At 30.7% G+C, this 9,629-nt stretch overlaps 1 protein-coding gene across 1 annotated transcript; it reads left to right on the top strand.

Moving 5' to 3' along the window:
- Nucleotides 1-663: 663 nt before the first annotated feature.
- On the top strand, nucleotides 664-5,701 carry LOC114388320 (O-fucosyltransferase 35-like). The gene is made up of 9 exons (XM_028348738.1): nucleotides 664-1,184; nucleotides 2,124-2,267; nucleotides 2,441-2,513; nucleotides 2,601-2,671; nucleotides 2,757-2,845; nucleotides 3,388-3,520; nucleotides 3,807-4,039; nucleotides 4,440-4,916; nucleotides 5,024-5,701. The coding sequence occupies exons 1-9, from the start codon at nucleotides 819-821 to the stop codon at nucleotides 5,229-5,231; spliced, it is 1,794 nt and encodes a 597-aa protein (XP_028204539.1). The 5' UTR covers nucleotides 664-818; the 3' UTR covers nucleotides 5,232-5,701.
- The last annotated feature ends 3,928 nt before the right edge of the window (nucleotides 5,702-9,629 follow it).

Below are 9,629 nucleotides of genomic sequence, written 5' to 3'. Positions count from 1 at the left end.
AAGAGAAATCATTACTAACCACATAATTATAAACCATAATTAATTTTTATTATCATCTCAGAACCAGAATATTTCTTTACTTTTTCGTCGTTTTTCCTTTTCTGTCTTAAAAAAAAAAAGTAGAACAAGACAGGAAGAAAGTAACTGTAAAGCACGAAGACTTGACTAAGCGCCGCATAAGTCATAACATTCAGATTCAGGACACGCAAAAGGAAGAAAAAAGAGAACAAGTTGGAATAACCGCGTGCATCAAGTTGCGTACCTTACTCCAGTCCAAGTATATGCCTTCTTTTCGAGTTTTAAGTAGGTAAATTTATAATTTTTTTTCTAGGTATCTCTAATTTTGATTTTGATTTTTTTAAAATTATTGATGCATTTTCAATCTCTTAAATGTTATCCCTAAAATCAGATTTAGACGTTGACATGTGTAACACATTATTATATTTTGATCTGATGGACGATGATTTTTACGTGCCACATTCTGATGGTAAGTTGACAACATCAATACATTTTTATTGTATATATTATCGTGACACGTGATGATCAATATTTTTTATAACGATTAAATATATTAAAAGATTAAATGCGTTAATAATTAAAAAAAAAGAACAAAATCGAAATCGGAAACAAAAATAGCTTTTAAATAAGTAACTGTGACTGTTTCATCTGATTTGATCTCTTTTGAAAAATAACCGTACAAAAAGAAGAATTGAAAACATCGAGCCACAGCTACAATCACTGCAACACTTTAATTGCTAGATTACCTGAACTCAACGATCAGTAGCAGCACAAAGACACGTGATGATGTGTGAATTGTGATGACACTAACTAACATGGCGCACAATAACATCAACTCCACCACCATGGATGGCGTGCCTCACCGAGTCAACAGCCCGCGTTACACCGGTTCGATGACTCGTCGAGCTCACTCATTCAAACGCAACAACAACAGCAATAATGAAATTGAGCTCCAAATAAACTCACCCAGATCACCCTTGGTTTCTGCTGAAGGCTCTGTTTTGAAAAGGAATCAGCATCATCATAAGGAGAAAAAGAACAAGTTTGGCCATTGGGTGTTCTTGCTCTTTTGTGGGGTATGCTTGTTTCTGGGTCTTCTCAAGATTTGTGCTTCTGCCTGGTGGTTCGGATCTAAAGTACACAGTACACACGAATCCATTATTCAGGTTTCAATCAGGCCACAACTTTCATATTATTATTATTGGGTTAAACTATTCATTTTGTCTTTTCATTTTAAGTTTTAGCTCCTATACCAGAAAAAAAAAACTAGAAGTTTTAGTTCCTATTCATTTTATACTTATAGAAATTGTTCTCTGGTATTAGCCACACGGATCAAAGCTTAACTTTTATGTATGTGCAGTGACTAAATTTTTTTACAGTTTTCTAGTATAGGGACTGAAACATAAAATTAAGACGACTATAGGGACAAGTGATTAGTTTAACCTTATTAGTATTACGATGATGATATCATCATCTAAACGTTAGTTGAAAGGAGAACTTATAATTGGGAACCTTTTGTTTTCATTTTTCATGTACTGCTATTTATTGATGATAGATATTGCACCAAATTGTGAAACCCCAGAACAAAACTTAAGTGCTTCGGTGTTGTTCTTCAGTCAAAGTTAGAGTTTCATCTCAATGACAACCTATGCCAAGTTTAATTTAAATCATTATTACATAGACTATTGAGATAAAACTTCAATTAGAGTTTCACTTCAATGATAACCTATGCCAATGCTTAATTTAGGAGGAGTGTTAGTAACATATTTTCTAATACACTCCTTCTAAGACTTTCTCTTATTAATTAAACTTTATTGAAAACTATAAATTCATGAGTGAGATTCATTAAGTAAGGAGTGGGGCCCACATAATTTAGTGATTCCCAACTAACTTCCGTCAATATTATGTTAGAAGGCCTGTTGATAACATTTCTCTTAATTTAAACCTTTATTACGTAGATTATCAAGATGAAACTTCAATTTTGATTGGAAAACATCAAAAGTGCCTAAGGAAGTATATCTAAGCTTTCTCCTAATTTTCAAGGATTTAGGTAGATTGAGAATGAGATAGGTCACACTAAGTAAATTATTTCACCCTTTTATCAGGAACTATCTGACTCCATCACTAGTCGAAATCTAATGGATCAAAGCTCCCATGGTTATGCATATAGGGAGGGAGCAAATGAGGTTGAACGAACTCTAAAGATGGTAACTACAGGGGTAATTGATAGCCAGGCTGGCATGGCTGAAGTAAGCCTCTAATCTTTGTCTCATGTGTTCAGGTGTATTATTCAGTTATTTTTTGTTTGGTTGTCAAATAAAATGACAAGGTATATGGAATGAACAGCAAAAGGTGATTTATTGGTGTATAAATTCAAAGATGTTTTTACCTTTCCATTTATCAAAACTTGCTTTTTATTCAGGAATCAGGTGTCTGGTCTAGACCCAACTATGACAATTTCACCCAATGTATAGACCTGCCAAGAAATCATAAAAGTATGTAATTTTATCATCAAGTATACTCCTTTCTCCTATTCATGTTCCAAAATTTCTCTCTGATAAATTCCTGAATTCTTTTTGCAGAGCTAGATGAAAAGACCAATGGCTACATTCTAGTAAATGCTAATGGTGGCCTGAATCAAATGAGATTTGGGGTCTGGCTTTGTTGTTTTCGAATGAAATATTTGAGAAAGTTAGGCAGCAAGCATAATCTAATGTGTCAAAATATTTTGAATGCAGATATGTGATATGGTTGCTGTTGCTAAGATTATGAAGGCAACACTTGTTCTTCCTTCTCTCGATCACACCTCTTACTGGGGTGATGCAAGGTTGGTTTATTTTTACCTCCTCTCGTACTGTGGTATTGGAAAATTGGATTGATTGGTGTTAGCATAATGCCCTTGTTTCTTGCAAGCCCAAAACTTCATTCAGTTTTAAATCATTGCTGATTGTTGATGAAAGGTTTGTCTAGTGTTACTGTTAGACCAGTTTAACTTGAGGCAACGCACACAACAGAACTAAAGATGATCAAATTGCTGTAAGAATTGAAGTTGGGGTAAATTTAGCCTGTTGGAACTTGTGCTACACTTTTGAGAAATGGCCATCAATTGCAATCTTACAACCAAAATCTTTTTATAGACAATTTTCATATTTTTTTTAACCTTAAATGGCAAGAGTGATCTAGCTGGTTCTTTGAATTTCTCCCTCTCCCATATATTTTCCCTCCAGCTATCATTTTTTAAGTTAACAGTAATATCAATTGATGGGTTTCCAGTTTAACAATTGTCTCTCAGGTGATGTTTTAAGTTGCAAATAAGCTTCAATATTCAATACTTTACTCTGTAGTTAATTTGTTTTGATATATTTGCAGTGGCTTCAAGGATTTATTTGACTGGAAACATTTTATTGAGACATTGAAGGATGATATCCACGTAGTTGAGACATTACCACCTGCCTATGCTGAAATTGAACCTTTCTCGAAAACTCCAATATCTTGGTCTAAGGTAGGTCAACATAAATTGTCTATCTCCAGTTACTTGTTTTTTAATCCAAAATGATGCTTCTTTAATCAATTTATTGTATTCTTGTGGAAGGTTAGCAACCCATATGATCCTTTTTAGGTAGTCAGTTGTAGTATATAAGAAAATAGAAGTATCAAATGATAGACATATACATTTGTCATCATATTCATTTTGAGTTGCTTTGTGTCATATAATGACAATGTTTTTATTTTGTCCTTTTTTCATAATGTTTTAATGACAGTCAATAAATTTACATGCTTGTTCACAGGCCAGTTACTACAAGAATGAGGTTCTTCCCCTGCTAAAGCAGCATAAAGTGATCTATTTCACCCATACCAATTCCAGACTTGCTAATAATGGAATTCCAAGCTCCATACAAAAGCTAAGATGTCGTGTAAATTATAGAGCATTGAAATATTCAGCTCCGATTGAAGAATTCGGAAGCAAATTAATATCTAGAATGCGACAGAATGAAAATCCTTATCTCGCGCTTCATTTGAGGCAAGTTACAACTCTAATATTTTAGTACAACAAGAAGAGTGGATCTTCTTCTCTTTCATCTTTCTTCCTTCCCCCCCTCCTTACTTTTTACTCATTTTCATTTGTCTGAGTCTATCTGTATTTTTAATGCTGAAAGACTTGTGACTATGGTTATCTTCTGTTCTTATCATATAAATGCATAGCTCAATTACCACCAAGTTCCTTTGGGGATTACTTGATCATAAATAATTCATTTATAGTCTAACCGTAGGATTAAAGCATACTTAGAAGTAGTTTTCTGGTGGAGTAAGACTGTAAGAGCCCCAATTATTAGGCTGGTGTTAATATTTTTATCCTGTCAAGGAGTTTTAAATTACATATTTTGCTTTAAATTACCTTGCTCTATTTTCTTTTGTAACAGGTATGAGAAGGATATGCTTGCATTTACTGGCTGCAGTCACAATTTGACAGCAGAAGAAGATGAAGAGCTACGACAGATGCGGTATGAAGTTGGTCACTGGAAGGAGAAGGAGATTAATGGGACTGAGAGGAGATTGACTGGAGGTTGTCCATTAACTCCTAGGGAAACTTCCCTATTGCTTAGAGCACTAGGTTTTCCATCACAAACCAGGATTTATCTGGTAGCTGGAGAAGCATATGGTAGAGGAAGTATGAAATATCTTGAGGATGCTTTCCCCAACATTTTCTCTCATTCCTCTCTGTCTTCCGAAGAAGAGTTGAATCCTTTCAAGAATCACCAGAACATGTTAGCTGGCATAGACTATATTGTTGCACTTCAGAGTGATGTATTTCTCTATACTTATGATGGAAATATGGCAAAGGCAGTACAAGGCCATAGGCACTTCGAAAACTTCAAGAAGACTATCAATCCAGACAAGTAAAATATTCTTAACCTATTCTTCTGTATTACTTCTTGCTTGACTGGTTCATCATATGCATTCTACTGCTATGTGAAACTGTTTCTGATTTCAAGGGTCGGTGCAGGGTAAATTTTGTTAAACTCGTTGATAAGTTGGATGAAGGAAAAATTTCTTGGAAGAAGTTCAGCTCCAAGGTAAAAAGGCTGCATGAAGATCGAATCGGTGCTCCGTATCCCAGGGAGCGGGGAGAATTTCCTAAGCTAGAGGAAAGTTTTTATGCAAATCCTCTGCCAGGATGTATATGTGAAAGAAAATTAGATACTTCACAGTAGGTTGTCTGTCATATGGTTGATGCCATGATGAGGGTTGCATGTATTGGCCATTGTGGCTATGCTGTCTCAGTACTTCTGTCTTGAGAAGGTGGAAATTTGATTGTACAAAAGCTTGGTTATTTGATAAGTTCTATGTATTGGCCTGGATGATGGACATGTTTACATGGGGCCAAGAAAAAGGGTTAAGAACTGAGCCACTCAGCTGCATTACAAATTAAAGGATCAAGCACAGGCAGGTCAAGTATACAGTATACCATTCACAACACATGATAATCATTAAACACCATACCTTGAGGGGCAAACCTCATCCTTAATCACACTACTAATGAAGAGTTTTTTTTTCTTTTTCATTTATAGATTTTAAATTATTTAATATCTTTTCATGCCAAGAAAAGATGGTGAGACCGAATAAGGGGTATTGTTATAGTTCATTATTCAATAATACAAAATATTATGGCTTTTGTGCATTATCAATTCTTTTAAGCTTGTGTCCTTAGATAAGACATTCATTTTACTCATTTTATTTAACCTTTTGATATGTCCGTTAAAGATGTGAGTCTTCATACAATTTGGCTGCTTTAAAAGTCAGATTTTTCACAATTGTTTGATGAAAAATTAAGAGTTAGGTCAAATAGACAGAAAATTAGTCAAAATATAATTGTGATTGAAGGGCAGTTAGAGGTCAAAATATGAGGAGTTATTAGTCTATTTAAAGGCTATTAAGCTTATCAACTCATTATTAGGAAAAATATTCGGTGTAGCTTTTTAGTTATCCAATCACAATTGAAGTTAAGGTTTATCCTTCTTAAGTCTTAACTATTCCTTCCATTTCAAATATTCTATAATTTTAAATTTTTTTATTTGTTTCAAAATATTTGTTATTTTAGAATATTAAGAGAGTATTATTTCACTGTTACGCTTCAACTATTTTAATAAAAGAAGTCAAAGAAAATAATTTTATCATAATAACTAGCATGATTAATAATTTTCTCAAAATATATGATATGTATCGCCAAACTAAAATGAGATTATCTCAACTTAATCGGTGGTCTGGTCAAGTCTTGATTATGCATCTATGTAAACTATTCGAAAGGAGAATTTTGCACGGATAATAGTTCAATCTAACTCTAGCAGAATTACAGTATATATATTGCCAATTAGAAGTGGCCCTGAGTTCTTCTCTAAAATGTGGCTGAGACAAGTTCCTTCTAAAATATATGGCAAATTTTTGGATCGTTGATTGGTTTGAAGTTCAAAAATATGCTGAAGCAAGAAGCTACAAAAGAAGGCTGCAATTCACGGATACATTTATTTCTTTATGTATAAGTTGTTTTCTTTTGGTTACTCAGATTTTAAGCTGCAGTTTTTGTACTTTTTGTGCTAAAAATGAGTTTGTCTTTAATAAATACTTTCATTTTGCTTTTGAAAAAAAAAAATCTCCTTTTCTTCTTTCTTTCTATGATGGAAACCACTTTGCATTCTCGTCAAACACAGTAAATAAAATGCAATTAAAGTTAGGTCGAGCACGATAACCTTGGCAGATAGCTGCACTGGTATTTTTTAAATGAGGGAGGTTACTCGCCTCGTTATTATGTCAAATATTAGATGATAATGATTATATAAATCTTATGTTATTTACGGAATGACCTGACTTGTCCACGACATGGTCAATGTATAAATAATATAATAGTTGTCCAAATCAATGTTGTGTAACTCGCGATTTTATATAAATTTGTGGAAATTTTGTAAAATCGACTCGTAATCTCGTAAGAATTTATTTTATATAAAAATGTATTAATATTTCTATATATAAAATCATTACTAAATATTTTAACCCTAAAATAAATTAAAATAACAAACTTGAACAATCATACAATACAAAACATAAGTTCTTAAAATAAAAGAATTTATAAAAATATAGAAATAGTTCAAATGTCATTAATCCTCTAATTAAATCATCTTCAATATCATCACCACCACCATCATCTTCATCTCCATCGTTTTTAAGATCTTCCTTGGTTGAGAAGTGATCTTCAACATTGTTATTTAAAATCAAATTGTCAATATTAAATGCATTCAAAGTTGGATCACTTAAACTTTCTCCAACCAAGTCAATATTGTTTCCACTACCACTTTCACCTAGAGGTTGTTCAACTTAGAAATTATCTTCATAAAAAATATCATCTCTCTCTGCTGTTATTCATTCATCATCAAATTTCATATCTTCAAATGGAAGAGCAACAATTTTTTTTATTTATCTATTTTTCAGCTTCAAGTTATACATTACATGAACTAAGTCATTTATCTTCTTTTTATGCAAGTGATTTCTTCTCTTTGTATGAACCTATAAATAACATAAAAAATTGAAGTTAATAATTTAACTAAAGTATAAAGTCTAAACTAAACAAAAACAAATATTAAAAAACACAAAATTCAAAAAATCGTACGATTTTATCGAGTTTGGTTCGATTTTATTGAGTTTATTCTAAGTCTGCCAGAAAATAATTTTGTGTGTGATTCAACTCATTGTGGGTGTGTAGACTCGTAAAATCATACAATTTTACGATTTAAAAATAGAGTTTGATAACCATAACCTAAATTGAAAAGAAAATGAAGCAAGATGTACAAAGTTGAAACAAAATACTTTCTACCTAAAGTTATTACTTTTATTATTACTAGTTAAAAAATAAGGACTCCGTGTCTTAACTATTATTAATGTTATCTTATGATTTATATAATAAGTATTTTCTCATTTTTAACTCTTTAATCAATGTCCTAAGGACATTGTTAACAAGACCTAATTAGAAATAGTAATTGTGTATCCAAAATGAGATAATTATCTTTATTAATAGTTATAGATTTTATATAAATATTTTATTTATATATATATATATATATATATATATATAATCATCTAATATAAATATATTTTTTAAAATTTTGTTAACCAGTCTAATTTACACTTAGCTTTATCCAGGCCATCTTTTAATTGTTATCTAATCTTTATTAACAGTTTTGAACAGAAAAATAATAGTAAAAATTATATAATAAGTAGTAGTTATTAAAAGTTTATTGTAGAAATAAAACTCAGATAACACACTATTAAATATTAAAATATGTATAAATAATTAGCAATAGTAAATAGAACAATAATGTAAATAAATAAGAATTTTTTTTAATTAAAAGAAGAGAATTTAATAAAAATTCCTACTGCTGAGTTTTTTATTTATTTCAAAAGATAAAATTTCTATAATTCATAGTTTTTTTACTCTAAAGATTACTATTACTCTTATTACTATTCTATATAAATGTATTTTGTCTTTAACTTAGGCTTTGGTTAGGAATACATAGTTAAATATATAATTATCTTAACGCATACTGTAGCATTTTAGTTATAATAACTACTATTATTTCATTATTAGTTATAATAATTAACCTCATGTTTTTATTTTTGAAATGATTTTGAAGGCTTTAGGGATGGAAATGTTTGGATTTACATTTTTGAAAAAAATAAAAATGTTCCCTCAACTCATTAAACAAGTAAAATAAAAAAGTAAAAAAGAGATTAAGATTGGAAGTATTTAACAGTTTTTAATGATTATATAAATTTTACGTTATTTACGCAATGACCGCAGTGGTGCACGATATGTATCGCCTTTAGAAGCTTGGATGATTTGAATCAGTTTGGAACAATGGTTAAAGAAAAAGAATGGAAAGTTTTTATTAAAAAATGTATCATTTGAAGTTTCAAATGCATTTCTATTGTGATATTGGATAAAAAAACAACTAGGTGTTTTATCCAATGCAATACATAGGATAAATTTTTACTTTATAAAAATAAATTTATAATAAATAAATACTTTTTAATATATAAAGTATATTATAATTAAAATTTATAATAAATAAATCTTTTTTTGAACTCAATAAATAAGTATACTTTAAAATATAAATCATATTTTAATATCAAGTTAGTCATCTTGATAAAAAATCACCTTAATATATATTTTATATCTGGAAGAATGGAAAATAATGTTAGACAGATTTATAATAATTTACTCATCATGTTCAATAAACTAAACTAGATCTCTTGATAATATAAGAATGGAAGATAATGTCAGATGAATTTATAATAATTTACTCATCATGCTCAATCAACTAAACTAGACTTATTGACTACTTAGAATTTTAATATACTGTTTTAGCTTTCATGGTTTTACTGATGATATGAAAGCAACTCTCAAGGATGAATACTGACAATGCAAAGAAATTGAATAGTAAATGCGATATCTTAGTGAAGAAATTGGATAAAATATCCAATTGCTTGTTCTGTTCAGAAAGCCATTATGTTCCCCTAGCCTTTATTAATTTAGGGGGAGGGGAGAAAAACAAAAGAGGACT

Source organism: Glycine soja, chromosome 15, assembly GCF_004193775.1.
Source record: "Glycine soja cultivar W05 chromosome 15, ASM419377v2, whole genome shotgun sequence".
Classification (NCBI taxonomy): Eukaryota; Viridiplantae; Streptophyta; class Magnoliopsida; order Fabales; family Fabaceae; genus Glycine; species Glycine soja.
This window is presented reverse-complemented; position numbering and strand designations above follow the sequence as displayed.

Excerpts from the sequence above, each read along its gene's own strand:
- LOC114388320 (XM_028348738.1), top strand. The coding sequence starts at position 819 with ATGACACTAACTAACATGGCGCACAATAACATCAACTCCACCACCATG. Across the intron at positions 2,268-2,440 it reads GCCAGGCTGGCATGGCTGAA|GAATCAGGTGTCTGGTCTAG; the intron begins GTAAGCCTCTAA and ends CTTTTTATTCAG. Across the intron at positions 4,040-4,439 it reads TATCTCGCGCTTCATTTGAG|GTATGAGAAGGATATGCTTG; the intron begins GCAAGTTACAAC and ends CTTTTGTAACAG.